We start from the raw sequence: 19,537 nt of genomic DNA, 5'->3' as shown, positions 1-19,537 counted from the left end.
CCACTTCAGATGCCAATTGCAAGGAGCAGGTCCCCAGGTTACCTATAACTTTTGTCTGATTTGGCTACAAATTGCAGGTTCCCACAACCCGCTCCTCAGGTTCGATTAGTTTACTACAGCGGCTCACAAAACTCAAGGGAACATTTGTTTGCCGGTTTAGTAAAGGATAACGGATACCGATGAACAGCCAGACGAAGAGACACACAGGGTGAGGTCCAGGAGGGTGCTGAGTGCAGGAGCTTCCGTCCCCGTGGAGTTGGCTGTGTTGCTCTCTCGGTGTGGATGTGTTTCCCAGCCTGCAAGCTCTCCAAACTGCCTATTGGATTTTATGGAGGCTTCCTCACGTAGGTATGATAATTATTAACTCCATTTCCAGCCCCTCTCCCTTCTCTGGAGGATGAAAATTCCAAGCTTCTAGTCATGGCTCTGTCTTTCTGGTGACCAGCCCCCATCCAGGAGCCATCCAGGAGCCCACCCAGAGTTGCCTCAATAGAACAAAAGATGTTCCCAGTGCTCTTCTCACTTAAGGAATTTACAAGGGCTTAGGAGCCCTGTGTCAGGGACAGGATCAAAGACAAATATTAGAACAAGAGATGCCCCCAGTGCTCTTATCACTTAGGAATTTACAAGGGTTTCAGAAGCTCTCTGCCAGGCACTGGGGACAGAGACCAATATATATATTTTCTATTCTCTCACACCTTATATCCTTATCCCCATAGAAATTCCTGAGTGGGGTTGCCAGGACAGAAGTTATGCACAGTGAAACTTTGACACATATAGCCAAATTACTTTTTTAGTAAATTTAAGCCATTTTACACTCCCACCAAAAATGCTTCTTTGCCCACATTCTCAGCAACACTGGTTATTGCTTATCTCAGGCAAAAATAACCTTATTGCTGTTTTCACTTCTACTTCTTTGACTAACGAAGCTAAACATCTTTTTACACAGTTATTGATCATTCTCATTTCTTTTGTGAATTTCTTGTTCTTGTTCTACATCTTTTTTTTTTCCTATTAGTGGTTTTGTTCTTAAGTTTTCATGTACTCGAATCTGTTTTAATGATGATCAGCATTATGACTGCTTAGAAATACCTTTCCTCTCTCACTATAAAATCCTTTCCCCACGTTTTCTTGCAGCACCTTTCTGTTCTCAGTTTTTAAGTCCACGAACCATCAGAATTAGTTTTGATGTAAGATGTGAATGACAGAAGCAACTCTATTTTTTCCCAAATGGCGAGCACACTGGTCCAGCATCATATATCAAATAATCTGTCTTTCCCCCACTGACCTATAGAATGTCTAAAACACTGTTTTTCTTTTTTAAAAGTAATATGTGCCTGTACATGGTATGAAAATAAAAAAGTATGAAAGGGCACACAGTGAAATGTAACTTATTACTGACCCTAATTTTCCTCTCTGGAGGCAGCTCATTAACAGCTCATTGTGTATCCTTTCAGATACTCTATTGCACGCGTAACTGTAAATGCAGGTGGGACATTTATGTTGTTTCTAGTCTTTTGTTGCTTCAAACAGTACTGCAATGAATATCCTTATATACAGTGCTCATCATGCATAAGTAAATCTATAAAGTTCCTGAAAGTAGAACCTGAAAGCTCAAAGAATACGGGCATTTGAAAACTTGGTGATGTCCAATTGCTCTCCAGATACTACACCATATATTTATACTTCTACTAAAACATGTGAAGTTTGACTAGTATCTTTCAAGTCTGGGGGGTTATAGCCTCTGGGGCCCACTTTTCTGAGGTCTTAGGCAACAGAACTGACAACAAATCTAATGGACACGAAATTCATGACTGTGATTCTTTTCTGAACTTCATTGTTCATTCTGTGGGTAGCTAGTACAAAAAGAACTCCTCAAGAATTTGTAATCTAGTGAGTTGACTTGAAAGCGTGTATAACTAACACACGGCTAAGTGCAATCAGTACTGGGCAGAACCGCAGCACTCCAGGCAGCGCAGAGGGTTCAGCCGGTTTGGAGGCCGTGGGGAGAGCGAGGGAAGAACGCTACTGGAGCTGGAGGCCCTGGATGGAAAGCAGCTCACACGAGAATGGCGGGAGGAGACCTTCGTGGTTGAAGAGCAGCACACAATGAATTAAGGAGTAGAAACAGCACTTGAATCCTCTCTGTCAGATGGAAGGCACTGATAGGGAGGGGTTCAAGTTAACTTCACAACATTGTTAAAACACCCACAAACCTGTTACACTGTAGAAACTAAATGTTAGTTCTCATCCCTCTAGATTCTGGGACACATGAGTGAGTAAAACAGGTACAAGAAGCCAACGTCACTCACCTTTCCAGTGCTTCTGAAAAGCTAGCTTATGAGAAATGAGATGCTATTTTCTGGCCATGTGATGTCATTAGTTCTACTCTTTGGGTGTCAAAGTGGCCTTTTGGCCACTGAGTAGTTAATCCTCCTCCCTGCCCCAAACAGTACTCTGAATGAGCCAAAGGAAGGCTGCTTCATCTCTACTGGCATCTACTGGTTCCTGCAAATATTTTGAAATTTTCCTCGCCTGAAAACTGGGAATCACAGATCATAATCAGTAGCCTCAAATATCAAAACTTTGTCCCTTTTAAGAGAATAGGAACACAAATAACATAAAAGAATTCTACAGAGGGAAAATCTATTATTCAGCATTTTGACAACCACAATTTTACAACTTTTACACTGTTTTGAAGGCACTTACAATCCTTAAGTGACTTCTGAATTGAAAATTAAATTATGTTCAGTAAAAGCTAAGTTAAAACCTTTCTGAATAAAGCAGTCAATACCTCTAGCCGAGGTAAACTACAATGGCGTTGCACCCCAATAATACCTGTCTTAGATGTCGTTACCCCAGATTATTAGCCAAATCTCTCTCTCAACACTCTTTTACCAGATTTTCAAGATAACCAAAAAAGTTCCTCTCACCTTTGGTAAATACCACTTTATAACAACAACAACAAACTGTTAAAATACAGGACTTTATTTGTTTATTAATAAAGTAAATTATTATGATTTTTGAAAAAAAAGTTTAAAAATGTCCAGCCTCCATGTTAATGTAGGTTAGGCCATCCAAAAGACAAAGCAAAGAGCTAACATTAAGTCATGGTCCAGAGTCAGACTTATGAGAAACAAACACAAGACTGGTGGCACTTGATAAGTAAAGACAGCCAAAGTAAACTCTATTTCAAATTTGTTTATATAAAAGCATATTAAAGATCACTTTAAAAGTGTCCATATTTTCTTTTAAATGGGCATAGACTCATCTGCAATCATGTACAAATATAGTAAACTTGCCTGACAGCTTTCTTAAGCTTTTAATACAAATACAATTCCTTGCTTCTTTATGCAACCCAACAAAATAATACAAAGTGAAGTCGTTAGAAAAATATGGACCTTTCTGAATCTATATTGCATTTTTAATTGGAAAATACAGTTCAGATCATATGAAACATGGATTTCAGGTTTATATATTACCTATATCTTACAGATTATTAGATATGGTATTTATTTCGGCTGAATGCAAAAATATGATTAATTTCTTAATAACAGTTAGTTAAAAATACTCCCCATTGATAGCAGTGCTAGTCCTAGAACAAAGTGTAAGTGAAGCATATTTGTAAGCCACTGTCCACTCAGTGCCCCAAATACGCAGATCCTAACATGAAGCCCTTAATAGACATTTGCTTTAAAGATTACTGAATGGAAACTCACATGTCTGATAAACTTTAATTCACACAATCCTGTAAACATAGTCAAAATCTGTTTCTAATAGAAATAAAATTCAAGTAAACATTGCGTATTTGATTTAAACTAATCTTATATTAACTTAGGACACATTGGATCATAACCACTAAATATGTAAAAAGACTTTAAAAATCATCCACATGTAAAGATGAAACTAAACTTTGTAAACACGTTCCTGGTGGTAAGACTACACTGGCGCTGCTCTGTGGTTTGGCCTGGCAGTACTGGTCAGATGCCTTGAATATTCAAGTAGTTTGGATCCAGGTAAAACCAAGTCTCCTGCCCAATCTGTTTTTAATGGTAATGGTCATACCTGAAATTCAACTTTATTTTCCTTAAATATCATCATATCTGTTCAAGTGTTTGAAGGACCAAAGATGGTACTAATAAATTTTGACAAGGCTTCATTTTGACCGTTTCTCCCCAGAGTTGCTAGCATGAGTCAATACCAGTTAAACACCAAAGAGGCAGCCTTTCCGTGATCCCCATTCCACCTGCAGGCCCTTGGGGAATGGTCATTAATACGCAGGAATAAACTCAGCCAAGTATTATTTAGAACGTGGCAAAATGTTGGCCATAAATTAAACCGAAGGGAACTAAAGTGAAAGGCTCTAACTGAAAATTTCTGGAGAAGTGTTTACTATGCTATTAAATATGATGCTAAACAATAGAAATGAAAAGAACTGAGAAAGATTACAACCCCACAAAAGGGCCTGAATAGGTTAAGGGGAAAAGTCTCTTTCCTCAGTTGCTAATCAGGTGCATTCTAATCCTGTGATCTAAATGGAGACAGACTCACAGAAAGGAGCAGTGAACACGTCTGAAAGTAGTCAAGTGAGTTTAAACACGTACTATTTCCCTGTAATATGCAAACCGCCAAACTGAAATGATGTTTTTGGTTGGTAATTGATATCCCTTAACTCTCATACTTAAAAGTTTTCTAGAACCAAGATTATTAAGATCATTCCTTTGGTTCAAAGGGAAAAAATGTTACTTCTTTTTAAAATCTGACGTTAGTATAGCCAATGGAATTAGATAAATCCTATAAATTGTAATGGTAAATAAACTGTAAACCTGGAATAGTTGACTGTAAAATTTCTACTCCATTAGGAAATTATAGAGCTATCTCTAGTATACTGTTTGGTGTACAGAAGGTACTCTAAAAATATTTGTTGGATGAATGAAAAGTAAGGTTATTTTGCAAAATTAGAAATCGAAGAATGTTTGAGGTTATCCAGTCCAACTGCTTCCAACGCCCCTCGCCCAATCCCACTTTGCAGACAGGTAAACCATCACTGTTGGTACCTATAGATTCTGGTTAAGATTTATCTCTACCCACTACTGGAAGCAATCAATCGTTTTGGTTTCTGTGTGTGTATTTGACTAAACAGTATAAACAAGGAGTAACATTTCTACATCTTTTCTCCTTAAAGAATACTGTATTTTTCTTTAGAATTAATGCAACAATTCCTGTCATTGAGATTAGATTTCACAAGGAAAAAGGGGTTATGTGTCTAGGCAAAAAGGGGTTGTTGTTAGGAAGTCAGATTTAACATTTTGCATTTAAGAGTGGAATCCACTGCTCAGAGACTGGAAGCTTTAAATGACTACTCAGGTTAGAATTGCTTTCCTGAGAGCAGTATTACGCTAAACAGTTTAACCCTAGTTCAAATTGCATTTTAAGTCACCGTTTAAGCTGTTACAGGATTACTACAAAAAGTTTCAAAGTAATTTTTAGTCATTACCTAAATTGAAATTTGAAAGGCAGCTCAATAGCATGCTGCATTCTAAGTACCTTGGGACTGAAATATTTAACAGCTTACAAGCCTGCCTATCCTCCTCTTTACACTTTTCTTCCAGCCACTTCTAGCTGTTCCTACTGGGTCCAATGCTTCTATAGCATGTGTACCTTTGTGCTTTCCTGCCCATATAAATACCCAGGAAAGTTCAACAAAAAAGTAATTTGAAAGCAGAAACAAAAAAGTTCTTAAACTGCCAAGCTGTCTTTCAGCCTTGGGCAAGACTCTACCCTACCATGGTTGGATTGATGCTCAGAACTAAGCCTTCAACGGATTATACAAATGTGCTCCCTATTTTAAATGATTATATTTAGATATCTGAATCCTTCTGAGTGTTATTTTATAGCCAACAATAAAAAAATCTTTATTAAAGATGTTGAAAAGTATAAAACAGTAATTACAAATTAGCAAACACCCAATTAAAAAAAAAGCCAGTTATTTTCTTTTCCTTACACAGTACAAGCAACAGCAATTTGGATATTATTATTCACTTTCAGCCACCATGCTGCCCTGGATGCATTTCACTTAAGACAAGTTTTTAGCTTGTGTTTCTGGAGTGAACATTTATATGGATACTAAGAAACAGCTCTAATAATGTAACTCAGGTATCAGAAAAATACATATGCCATGTTACCATGTGATTTGATAGCTCATATTATAGCATCTCATAGTGTTACTTCCAAAGTAAAATTAAGTCCCTTTTGTGGCTGTAGGTCAATGCTGCACAAACGGGCTAACTTCAGATTAAGGCATGCTTCCCGCTCCAGAGCAGTGCTTCTGTGGGTCCAGGATCTGCACAAAGGCTTCCTTTGTTAAGAAATACATCTTCCATTAGACTTCAATTATTTCATTCCATTGATCATTTTCTTGCAAATAAAACTGAAAATATCAGTCCATAATATGTTTTTATAAACCTATAAAACCAGAAACAATGAGTTATTAGTTAAAACCTGATTTTTAATTCTAAAAATAAGATTTATTAAATGGCTCTGCGGGCTAAAGTATAAAGCTGCTAATATAACACGATAGGAAAGAAATACTTTGATACTACTAATTCTGTAATAATAGTGAAGATTTCTATTAGCAGCATATAAAGGATATCACTGACTTCTTCCCCAGAAGCAATCGAGAGCATTTTAAAGAGGCAGACCCTTACAGTTCTCCATTACTGTTCACTTGGACGTAATCTGAGGAGGCGTCTTATCCATACCTTTCTAAGACGCTACAGGATGTAGGGAAGTACCCATAGCAACAGTTACAGGAACGTGTCAGTTAAGGATTCTCAACAATCATAAGCATTAGCCATTTTTCTGCCTACATTAAAAAGAAATGTAGAACCACTTCTGAGGACCCCTGTCTGAGGACCAGCTGCAACACCACAGCCACAGTTCTCGGTGGCAGTGACCATGACATAGGATGGCCACACAGGGCTCCTGCTGCTGGTCTCCAGAGGCCAGTCTGCTTTGCAATGAGCCCCGCCTGAGTGCCTGTGTTCTGATGCTGTCTAGGCCTTAGGCTCTGCCTATAACTTTGGACACAGGCTCCAGGTCCTTTGTGGGGAACTGAATGCTAACAACAAACACCAAGCAAGGAAACACATGCTCCCCTAATTGAAACTCCCGATGAGAACCCTTTGAGAAAAATGAACTCCTGACACAGAGAAGTTGAGCTAAGAAATGTGTATTGCCCTAAGCTGCTAAGTTTGTGGTAATGGTTTACATAGCAATAGGTAACCAATAACACTATAAATAGGTTTTGAAATATCTAACAGCTATGCAAGATGCTACTGAGCCACTGAGCTTAGCTCCTGACTTAAATATAGATGGCTGTCTTCTTTGTTTTTAAGCATCAGGAGAGAGAGTTCACTACATCCTTTGCCGTTCAGCTGACATCTTAGACAGGACCCTGACTGCTTATAGTACTATCTATACTTATCTGTCTGCAATGTCTTCTATTGCTATTTCAATTAATTCCTCTGGCTATTGTCTCTGGGCACCCAGATTAAAGAATGGCTGATCAATGCACTTGCTCTTTTCCTGTATCTTTTACAAAGTAAATAAGACCAATGAACCTCAAGTCTTTTTTCAGCCCTCAATTTTAGTAACTCCTCTTTGGATCAAATTTCTTCAATAGTGGGCAAAAGTTTCCCCTTTTTTCCCAAAACTAATTAATAAGGTACTGTTTACTGAAAAGGTTAGTTGTCCATATACCAATCCTAAACAATTTTTATTAGTTTTTTCATTAATCTACCAATAAATATTTACTAGGTTGTGCTAGGAGTGGTAAGAAAAATGGGACATAGGCAGATGTTATCTTCCAATCTCAACTACCTAATTTTGCTGATATAATTGAAAGTGTAAAAAATTGAATCATAAATTGCTTTGAGATGATGAAATATGCAAGTTAAGCGCATTTGTTCAAGGAAATTACCTTTATACTGTCTTACCTTGCTCTTATTCAATTGGTTAGTTATGAACAAGTGGTACTCAATTTTCTATTGCCACTGTAACATGGTTATTTGTCCCTGCAAGCACATAATTATATATGATATGACAAAAAAAGAAGTATCAAGTTTCTGGCTACCTGGTAAAATTGATGATTACGGTAAAAGCAAGTCTTATGTAACCACTAAATAGGCTTATCGTGCCAACTATTTGTCTTCCTGTAGAACCCAGAAGTAAGTTCAGCCCTGCTAAGAGCTCAAAGTCTGGTTTTAGGCTTATCTTTGTGAAATGTCCACTGGCTTTAAAGCTGTTCAGTAGCAATAATTAAGAAGTCCACAAAATGAATTTTCCCTTGATCTTATACAAGGGGTCTAATGATACTAATCTTAAGAGAATAACTTAAATGCTGCTAAAAGCCAAAGAGATAGCCAAAAAATCAGAAATTCTGACAGCAGGTTTTCAAGTTCTTAGGGTACTTCCTAGACTTAGTACTATTTGACCTGAATGTCCAAACCATTTTTCTACACTACAAGAAGATAAGGACAGTGTTGTCACTAATATTAAGAACTACCACAGGTGTATTGTAGGCTATAATGCTAGTGAGCGGCCAGACGATATGAGAAACCCAGGCCACTTCTGTCTTATCAACTGTTCTATAATGCATCCCTAATTCATGAAATGGTTAAGAGTCACCAAGAAAAGGTTAAAATATATACAGTGCACCCTTTTTATAATAAGGCAGCAAAGAGTGCAATGCACCTCAAAAAATTATTTTCAAATAAGCAAAAACTAGGACCTTAAAGAATAACCTTGTTCAAGTGTTTTTCAGAATGTTATGCCAAAAGAATTTCTACAGCTGAGGTAAAGAAGTATGTGTCTACGTAACAGAAAAACCCCCAACTGTGAACAGAACAAAACACAGCAGCAGCCATTTCACTTCCTCACTCAAACCCCTTCTCCAGAAAAGCTACCAATAAACACTAACACCCATATATGAGATTTTATTAAAAAGTTCCACATAGTTTAGTATTTTAAAATATCACATTATTTTGATTTTTCCATATTTATTAAATCTGGTGATTTTCATTTTAGCCAGATGAAGCAATGTTTCCAGACGACAAGTGTTACCTGATCTGACGGTGCTTTCTTCAGATCCATTCTCTAGCCACTGAGACTCACTGTCCAATAACCGGTTTTTTGATTCACTAAGTGGTTTGACAGGAAAGGGTTGATTTGAGCCAATACTGAAAAGAGGAGCAAATAATTTAGTAAACAGAGTAATGCTCAATCAAGGATACTTAATTAATAAGCAGCAAATTAGTATTCCTTCTCTTAAATATGTGAGGGCAACTCATGAGATCTCAGCACTCTGAAAAAACTAGCTTCAAAAGAAAACTATGCCCCCAACCCCCCATTAAATGGCTCTCTAGACCCAAGACCCTGTTCTTCACTATTGCCGATGAAAAGAGACAAAAGAGCAAAGCTGCTGCGGCCGGTCTGAAGCGTCTTTAACACGTGTTAATCGAGAGCCATAGGTACACAAGGACACGTGAGGATCTATGTCTGTGGCAGGACAAAAAAGTTACCTGTCATTTCCCAAGTTTTCTGCTTTTTACCTCTGCAGTTTAGATCTAAGGGGAAAAAATGATTTAGTGATTTAGCGTAGACTTATTTTTCTAGCTAAGGGATCCAGGGAGGGAGGGAACGAGGAACGAGAGGAGGAGGAGGAAAAGGGAACTACCATCTGTTGTGTCCTGCTCCGGGGCAGACACGGCACCAGGTGCTTCAGGCACAGTACCTCGACCTCGCAGCAGCCCTGGGAGGCAGGACCGCCCTCGTTTCAGAGAGCTGGAAGCGGAGGCTCAGAGAGCTTCAGTGACTTGTTCAGACCCACACGAACCGAGAGCTCTAGGTCTTAAGGCCTCAGGTTCAAGGTTCTCAGGCCGATGTTCTTCTAACATTAACATGCTAGCTTGGAATTCATAACTTCTCCTCCCCCACATTTACTTATGCAGTAAATACGTTTCAACTGTTTCACTTTGACACAAGTATCTCTCTCTTTAAAATTTCATTAAAAATTAACTATTTCTCTAAATTTATGAATCAGTTTGCTTGCCACGCAAATACTGAAAAAATATCTTCTAAGATGAATGAATGAGAAAAAATTTTATACTTGTATTTTTAAATCCTCATTAATATTATTTTCACACTGCAGTTAAAATGTTTATCAAAATAAAATGTTGAATAGTACAATAACTAATTTCTTTGAAAAACACAACTGATATAAACTAATATTATCAAATCTTGAAGAAACGTCCTGGTTTCTAGGAAGATGCAGCATATTTAGGGCCCATGCTTCCTGGTTCACCCAGACATTTCCAGTTACACGTGATTACCCCGGTTAACCATTAAGCAAGCATTCTCTTTCTGACTCTCAAAAGTGGTCTAGTTTGGTGGATTTGGGATGATAAAAAATATGTTTATCCAAAGCATATCAAGTATATACACACATTAACCCTCAGTTAAAAAAAATTTTAACAAAATTTCTGTTTCCTTATCTATGCAGGCTTATGAAATTACTATTCTATTTATCTAGAAGATATTGTAAGTAACACATACATATAGTTTGCTTTGTAATGAATACTGAAAAACAATGACAAGAAGCGCACACACCTTCTGGCATATTCGTTTTGGTTTGAAACAGAAGCTTGCTCTGGATCCATCCCCACCAGGCGAGTTGGGAAACTGCAACCATCACCCAAACTGCATAACAGAAAATATCAGTAATGATTGAAATCGTATTACGTAAACCAAAGTGATCAGATTTAACACTTATTTTTTGGAGGCATGGTATAAATTATCATAACTTGTCATTTCAGAGAATAATTCTTAACATTTCTAATTTAGAATGTTAATCAGCCTCCATTAAAAAAATAAGCCTTTTTCTTTTATAATTTACATACACTTAAAAACCATATCTTGAGCTCCTTATTGCTGGAGAAGGAGAAAAGTGCCCCGTATCCTTTCAGGACTCTTGGTCTTTTGGGCGCGACAGAAATCGACTGAGGGAAGAGGGAGGAAAATGCCCTGGATCCCTGCAGGATTAATTTATTCAAAAAGGAAATAATAGAAAAAGAATCAACATGCAAAAGTCTTGTGAAGAAAATGAAGGAAAACCACAGAACATGCCAAAGGCTGAGGAAGACCGCCCTTCGGAAGATGTACCACAGGAGGCAGAAGGAAATCCTCAACCTTCCGAAGAAGGTGTAAGCCAGGAGGCAGAAGGAAACCTTAGAGGAGGGCTGATTCAACCTGGCCAGGGACTTAAAGAGGACACTCCCGTTAGGCATTTGGACCCTGAAGAAATGATTGGAGGAGTAGATGAGTTGGAAAGGCTTATAGAAGAGTTAAGAAGAGTAAGAAACAAATTTGTGATGATGCTTTGGAAGCAAAGACATTCACGCAGCCGTCCTTATCCTGTGTGCTTTAGGCCTTGAATTCTTTTTTTGTCTGATATTAAAATCTGGCCCCTGCTTTCTTTCTGTTAGCATTTTCTGATGTATCTTTGACCTTCATTTTACTTTTAATCATCTGGTGGAATTTTGTTTTAGGTAGTTTCTTTGTTACCAGCACCTCACTGGATTTTGTATTTTAAACCATTCTCTAGGTCTGTTTTTCAATTGGGAAGTTTCACATATATGCATGAAAATATGTTCATTCCATATTGTAAAGTAAAACATAACAGGTTACAAAGCAGCATATTTAGTATCAGCTCACATATGTAGGATAAAATCCCAAATTGTGTGTGTGTGTGTGTGTGCGTGTGTACATACATACATACATATATCAAAAACTTAACTGTGCTTATTTCCGTGTGGTGTGAGTTTTTCTTTTTGCTTATATGTATTTTTTAATGAACACGTGTCACACACACAAAAAATTAAAATTTTTTTAATAAGTAAGAGTCAATCAAATAATTTGTAACCAGCTTATAAGGGCAATGGGGGCACCTAAACTCTTGATAAAAGAACTATTAAAAAATGTAAACCTCAAATTGCCTCTGGATGTCTCAGCCAGAGGAATAAAACTGGCAATTACTACAGAAAGGAAAAAAAAAAAAAACAACAATATCTTCCATGGCTACTAAGATTATAATACTTCAAACATAGATATTCAAATATTTGGGTAACTCACCTACTCATCACAATCATTTAAGACCTCACAAAGGCTCAAACTGAAATTCAAGACCTAAGTTCCACATGTTTATTCATTCAACAACATTCATTAAACAAATATTTACTGAATGCCTACGATGTTCTGGGTACTATTTTAAGGGCTAGGGATATAGTAGGGAACAAAAGAGAAAAAATCTCTGCCCTCAAGAAGTTTCCAGTCTAAGAAAAGTAAAGATACACCTTACTTTCACATTTTAGAAACATCAAAATTGTCTTCAAGAGAGACTTTAACCTCTAGACAAGATGGATTAACTGGTAAGTTTTACCTCCTGTTGTAAACAGCCAGAAAAGCGAACAGTATATACAGGTGTTTTCAAAACAAGCAGCACAGAACTGTGGTCTCTGAAAGAAGAGAAACCAACCCAGTAAGTCCCAGCTTTCCGCCAGGACCTGAGCATCAGGAGGGGAAAGCAGCAGAGCAGGGGGGCCTCACTGAAGCGAGGTGACAGACGGGGGGTTCTGAGGTGAGGTGGCCTGAATCTATCCGACAGAGCTGAGGAAGAAGGAGATGCGAAGAAAAGGCTACAGAATTCTGCACAGGGTTTTACTGGAGTCTTCCAATGAATACTAAGCTACACACGTGAATGTGGGAAAAGAACAACTGGGAAGTGTGCCGTGAACAGTTCACAGAGCTGGTGCCCAGGACACGGAAGGCGTTCAAATTTGACCAGCCAGAGCAGAGAGATCTTACTGGACACCCAAGTTCAGCAGAGACCCCAGCAGGCTCCCACCTTTGTTGAAGGCTAAACATGCCTTAGAGAAAACGCCAACTTAACAAAGCTTAAAATAGCCTTAAAAAGGACCAGGCTGAAACACAAGTAACTTAACTGAGCCAAAACAAAACTCAACATTCTTTAAAGGGAGACAATAAAATTTAAACACGCAGAATTCAAAATGTCCACCATCCAATCAAAAATTACTAGCATGAAAAGTAGCAGAAAAATGCAATCCACAACTAAGAAAAAACAGTCAACAGAAAAGAATTAGAAATGACTATGAAGACCTGAAACAAGGACTTTAAAATAGTGATTATAAAGATGTTTGTGACTCAACAGGAAAGAAGTGGATATAATGAAGAGAAAGTAAGATATAAAAAAAGAACCAAATTGAACTTCTAGAACTGAAAAATCTAATATCTGAAATGAAATTTCACTGAATGAGCTTAACAGTAGAGAAGACATTACAGAAGAAAAGATCAGTGAACTTATAGACATAGCAATAGAAATTATCCAAAATGAAGCAAAGAGAAAAAAGAAGGGGGTGGGGAGGGAGGGACATGATAGCAATGACCTGTACGTCACAATCAAGCAATTTAGCAAGTGTTTATTTAAGAGCACCCGAAAAGCCAGTGGCAGGAGTGCACAGGAAGAGTGGGAGCAGGCAGAAAACACAATTGAAGACATATGATGAAAATATTCAAATATGATGAAAACCATAAATTCACAAATCCAAGACACCTAATGAACTTCAGAGAGGATAACATAAAGAAAACCAGACCAAGGAACTCCATCGTCAAACTGCTTAAAACCAGTGATAAAGACAGTATCTTTAATGTAGCCAGGAAAAAAAGACTGAGTAATTTACAAACAGTGGAGTAAAGATGAGAGTGAGGCTGATTTCTTGTCACAAACAACACAAGCCAGAAGACAATGGAACAGCATCTTTAAGGAAAAGAAAACAAACCAACAAACCTGTCAAGGTTGAAATCTGTTTACAGAAAATAACCTTAAAAAAAAATAGTCTGTATTCCAACCAAAGTGGAAAAACCTTGTAATGCAGGAGACAAGAGATAATATACACAGGAGAGTGGTGCACTTGAAGACAGAGCAATAGGATCCATCCAAACCAAACACAGAAAAGAGACGGAAGAAAAGCTGGACCGTGCATCAGTGAGCTGTGGTGGAGCTGTGAGTGGACTGAGAAGCATGAACTGGAGTCCCTGCAGTAAGGAGGGGAGAGCGATGACAGAAGTATTTGAAGAAATAACTGTTAAAATATTTTCCACATTTGATGAAAGTTATAAAATCACAGATCCAAAAAGCTCCACCAATCCTAAGTTCAAGAAATATGAAGAAAACAACACCAAGCCACATCATAATCAAATTGTGTGAAACTAGTGCTCAACAGAAAATCTTAAAAGCAGTCAGAGAAAAAAAGACACATTACATATAAAGTAAAAAAGATAATAACGATCACAAACTTCTCATCAGAAAAAAATGTAAGGCAGAAGACAGGCAAGCAACATCTAGAATTCTATACCAAGCAAAAATGTCTTTCAAAAATGAAGGCAAAATAAGTCATTTTCAGACCAAAAAAGGCAATACAGTTAAGGAAAAAACTCCACAACAGTTACAAATATGTCACTTGATTTTCAAATATTTTTTCCCTTTCTATAATGACTTTGGTATACAGACGGCCTAGGATGGCTGGGAATTTGGGAGAAAAGGAAACTATGAATCATCTTGAGCACACATTCTCATTTAGATTTGAGGTAAAAAGACACAATAGAATATATAATCTGTGATGGAATCTTTTTTTTTTTTTTAAGATTTTATTTTTCCTTTTTCTTCCCAAAGCCCCTGGTACATAATTGTATATTTTCAGCTGTGGGTCCTTCTAGTTGTGGCATGTGGGACGCCGCCTCAGCATGGCCTGATGAGCGGTGCCATGTCTGCGCCCAGGATCTGAACCAGAAAACCCCGGGGCCACCGAAGTAGAGCATGCAAACTTAACCACTCTGCCACGGGGCCGGCCCCTGTGATGAAGTCTTTGAAGATATGGCTAATAAGTAAAAATCCTTATAATTCTCCACTTCAAGCAACTTATTTTCATTTTAAAGCAAAAAGAGTGATTCTTATTTTTTATAAATCATCTTTTTTCCCTACTTTTCTTTTAAATATATGCCCAAACTCTCCTTTACCCTATCTAGTAAAAAACACAAAAAATAAAATATTTTATACAATCAAGATATTCTGAATTTTCATTCTCAAGGCTCATAAGAATGTCATTATATATTGAATTCTCTAAATCTTAAATCATTTAACCAGAGAGACAGAGACTATCACATACTCCATAATTTCTGAGACCTGCGTTTTATAAATTACCTTGAAAATATTGGAAGTAGCCAATATTTCTTTTCATCACCAAAGACTTGTCTCCAATTTTTACTGCATCCAAGAGAGAAACCATTTCCATCAGGTCCATAGGAAAATGTGGGTGCACGGAATGATTCTGTTTTATGTATATATGAAAAAAAAAAAGAGTTAATCTATTTAAAAATTATAGGAGGGATGGAAAGTACCAATTTTACTGCTTTATATCTTTGATATCGAAAGCTACAAATATAATTCAAAATGAATTGTATATTTCTAACAATTAAAAGATAAATTTCTGAAACTTATTTCGGAAAAAATATTACCTCTGAATATTTCTTCACCCTTGAAAAATGAAAATGTCAAAATGATTATCTAACATTACTGAAAATCTACTGAAGTGTTCAGTATATCTTACTTTGTTTTGGTGTATGTGTTTTCTTAAAGATATTCTAATTCTTGCAACTTCATTCATTCATTATTTATGAACTTCCTACTATGCGCCTGATGGCACAGTACCAGGTATTTGGGATCCAAAGATAAATTAGATGAAATTCCTACCAAAGAACCCAGAGTCTAACAAAGTCTAACAGAATTACAATGTGACAGATACGTATGTGTGTATTGCAGGTGGGGCAGTGGAAGGTGAAATGTGGAGGAGGTGATACTTGAGCACAATCTTAAATAATGAGTAAGAGGTGAGGAAGCAGAGGGTGACTAGAGACCATTATTTCAAGCTTGGTTTGAAAACTGATATAGAGTGAGAGAGAAAGAGCTAAGTTTCATAAGAAAAGGGTTTTTTTCTTTACTTAAAAACAGAATGCACAGATGTTAGCTCAGGGCCAATCTTCCTCAGCAAAAAAAAGGCTAATCTTCCTCAAAAGAAAAAAAATAGAATGCATTTTGGCATGTTTTATAAGCTAAGGATAAGAAGTGGCCAGGGAGAGATTGATTGGGAAAGGTTGATGATACAGAGAAGTAAAAACTGATGAAAGAAAATTCTAGAAGAAATGGGATAGCCTCTAAAGAGCTCTAAAGATTAACATTAGGTACCACCAGAAAAAGACATCTTGTCCTCAGAAGTTAGAGGAAGGGTAACAGTGATGGGTTTGAAAGTAGAAATGTTTGTGTGAGGTTATAAGTGTGGGAAGATAAGAATTTACTTGTGCTGACTTACAATTTTTTTATGAAGGGCTCATAAAATGAGTAAGGAAATTGGGGAGAGTGGTGAAAATCTGGAATAACTGTTGTGGGTAGTAAGGTGACCTGATCAAGAACACACATTATTGGGGCCAGCCTGGTGGCGCAGTGGTTAAGTGCACATGTTCCGCTTCAGCGGCCGGTTCAGATCCCGGGTACAGACACGGCACCACTTGGCAAGCCACGCTGTGGTAGGCGTCCCACATATAAAGTAGAGGAAGATGGGCACGGATGTTAGCTCAGGGCCAGTATTCCTCAGCCAAAAGAGGAAGATTGGCAGCAGATGTTAGCTCAGGGCTAATCTTCCTCAAAAAAAAAGAAACACACATTACTACCAAATAAGAGTTGAGGGCTTAAGCGAGGTCTGAGACCAAATCTGTAGTTGTAAGCATCACCACGGGAGTGAAATTGCCTTCACCAGCTTTCTACAGCCCCAGTGTACAGGTAGATAAGATGGATATCTGGAATAACCTAGGTCATGCGTGCAAGAGTTGCTAAAGTCATCTACCGTAGGATGTAGAAGAGAAAATGGAGAGAAATAAAGCCAGAAGGGAAACACACACTTGGGAGAAAAGTGTTGGAGAATGGAGGACTCAGTAACCTACAAAAGGAAGTACATTAGAGTACAGAAAAGGGAGAGATGAAAGGATAAAGTCTGTGGTAAGAAGAGAAAATTCAAGTTGAAAATTTCAGGGGCTCCTCAGTTCCAAGTGATTAAAAGGTTCAGTGTTTGGTTACGGGAATGACTGGCCACCAGAATCAAAGGGACTGGCTTGCCTGTTTGAGAGGACAGCAGTAGTTTGAATATAGAAACTCTTTCACGTGGGGAAATGATCTCAAGGTAGGCAGGTGACAGTCAGTAAGAAGGGTAGAGGTTATAGCCAAAGGATAGATCAGAATACTTTTAAAGGAGAGAAGAACAGAAATTTGGATGTCGCAACGGAGAACTAGCCAAAGAGCAGGGTGTGAAGGTGGAGACGCAGAGGCAGGGGTGTGCTAGGCTAATGCTTTTCCCAAGTGCGGGTCAGACCGCCTCAACAGGCTGTAAAATCAGTTCAGTGGGGTGCAGCCGCCACTTCTTTTTAAGGAACTAGAACAGAAAATATTAAGAGTTCACTGCACATAGTAGAGATTAATGAGGTTTTGTGTAATTTTTGCTTATTTTCTTCATATAACTTTATAAATATGTGTTCATTCACTAGGTTGTGATATAAAATATGTTTCTTACTGTAGTCACTGGCAAAAAAGTTTGAAAAAAATTACTTAAAGAGAACAATGGGATTCCCAGGAAGCACTCATCTGTCAAACACCTGCAGGGGTTGGTGGGAAACAAACGTGGCAAACGGTAGTGTCCACGTCCCATCTGAAGCCGTCAGCTACCACAGCTCCAACTGAACGACACCAGAGGGGAGAATGGGCCCACTGTCCCACATCTGTCAATTCTGAGAAGGAGAGAGCTACTTTTTTATGTGAACTCTCTCAGTTTTTAGTTGTTGTGGGAGGTCTTAAGGGCTATACTTTGCCTGTAGGCTGGCCTTTTGTCCTCTCTGATTAAAGGGAGGCAGAAGGTAGGATATTCTGTGAAGAGGACAACAAATTAAATAATAGATATAAAGAAAGTTTATTTACAAGGCAAAGGGATGAAGGCATGATGGAACTGGAGGGAGCTCAGCAGTGGAGAGGGAGCTGGGGGAGGGAGGGCACGGAAACCCTCACCCTGGAAGCCTGAAGCGACTCAGAAGGACTACAAGATTAAAATGATCCAAATACGGAAGTATCTAATAAAAGTCTCCCGAAAATGCACTCTTCTTTCTATATTAAAATCAGTCCCTTCTGATTCTCCTGGCAGATACAGGGCTTCAGATGGCAGGGAGTCTGACTCCCTTACAAACACCACGACAGACCCCCAGGTGGTATCTTGGTACAGTAGCCGATGCCTAAATACTTCGGTTCTAGCACAGTGGTGCTGCTCACACGCACACAGCTCAGTCTGAGCAACGCCACACCACCTTTGTTTAGGAAATGCCTGTCCAATTATTTGAACACCTTACTGAATTCTTCCCCTGTATTTTCACTTTAAAAAATAAGCCAAAAAAGGACATAAAAGCTGATAGTAGTGATACAATACATAAGTTTCACTGTCAACCACCACAAAGATGGGAATGATTGATCATGTCAAAAATACAATTCCTTAGCCTCAATCATGAAACACAGGCCAGTCAACTGTGTATTCAATTGGGGGGAAAAAAGGAAAGCACATGTGTTTTAGCTAAACAATAAGCTGTATTAAGGTTTAAAAATTTTTTTTGCAATCTGAAAAGGAAGCTCCTTTTCTTTCATAGACTGATTGTTGAAAAGCACTGTATAAATGTAGGAAACAGCTTTTATTTATTACAATTTATGAAATATGCTTAGTTCTCTGCTTTTATGTACAGTGTGCTACGGAAAATATAGATAAAAGTCAGTCTCACGTCCTCAGCTCTTCAGAATGATGGGCCTTTTCATTCATCACACACCCACCACTTCCATCCGGTCAGTGAATTTTAACACAGAATCATTTTACACTTTCTTATTATCTAACTGCTGTCCTCCTCTAGATTTCATATTCATCTGTGGTCATTTTTCTAAATAATTATGATTTCTTTTATCTTACTTACCTATCGTTGTTCTATTTTTGCCAACTAGCCAGCAGTGGTAGCTGAACAGTGACAGGACGCTGATGAAGAACATTGTAGACACAAAGAAAAGAAAAAGCACGTGGAATTTTGCACGTGTAGCTGAGAGTTCATTCTGAGGCAAGAAAAAAGAGTTAATTTTGAGGATGGTCAACCTCTAAAATATATTCTTATTTGGTTCTTCCTAAAGATTGTTGAATACACCAAAAAATTTGCCAGATATGAAGAGTAATGAAATAAATTAGATAATATATCCAAAAGCGACATTTCCAAAAGCAGAGAATTGGTATTATTAAAGGAGCTTCTTACATAAAATGTCAGAAAGTCATTTAAAAAATTC

At 37.9% G+C, this 19,537-nt stretch overlaps 2 protein-coding genes across 5 annotated transcripts in view; one reads left to right on the top strand and one right to left on the bottom strand.

Annotated features, from left to right (window-relative positions):
- Window positions 1–2,972: 2,972 nt before the first annotated feature.
- ZDHHC20 (zinc finger DHHC-type palmitoyltransferase 20) overlaps window positions 2,973–19,537 on the bottom strand; it is a 65,817-nt gene continuing 49,252 nt past the window's right edge. For all 4 annotated transcript variants that reach the window (XM_046664829.1, XM_046664830.1, XM_046664831.1 and 1 more), the window contains 6 exons: window positions 19,180–19,312; window positions 15,335–15,461; window positions 10,669–10,758; window positions 9,124–9,239; window positions 7,998–8,075; window positions 2,973–6,465 (listed from right to left, as the gene is read on the bottom strand). In XM_046664829.1, the coding sequence (XP_046520785.1) occupies window positions 8,038–8,075; window positions 9,124–9,239; window positions 10,669–10,758; window positions 15,335–15,461; window positions 19,180–19,312 (504 nt within the window). In that variant the 3' untranslated portion in view covers window positions 2,973–6,465; window positions 7,998–8,037. The remainder of the gene's footprint in view (window positions 6,466–7,997; window positions 8,076–9,123; window positions 9,240–10,668; window positions 10,759–15,334; window positions 15,462–19,179; window positions 19,313–19,537) is intronic.
- Window positions 10,984–11,545, top strand: TCEAL8 (transcription elongation factor A like 8). The gene has a single exon (XM_046664834.1). It carries the CDS (start codon window positions 11,139–11,141, stop codon window positions 11,490–11,492), a length of 354 nt encoding a protein of 117 aa, XP_046520790.1. The 5' UTR covers window positions 10,984–11,138; the 3' UTR covers window positions 11,493–11,545.

The sequence above is a fragment of the Equus quagga genome, chromosome 6 (assembly GCF_021613505.1).
Source record: "Equus quagga isolate Etosha38 chromosome 6, UCLA_HA_Equagga_1.0, whole genome shotgun sequence".
In the NCBI taxonomy this organism is placed as follows: Eukaryota; Metazoa; Chordata; class Mammalia; order Perissodactyla; family Equidae; genus Equus; species Equus quagga.
The sequence above is the reverse complement of the archived record's forward strand: the minus strand, read 5'-3'. Positions and strand labels throughout refer to the sequence as shown.

Coding starts and splice junctions, on each gene's coding strand:
- TCEAL8 (XM_046664834.1), top strand. CDS start 11,139: ATGCAAAAGTCTTGTGAAGAAAATGAAGGAAAACCACAGAACATGCCA.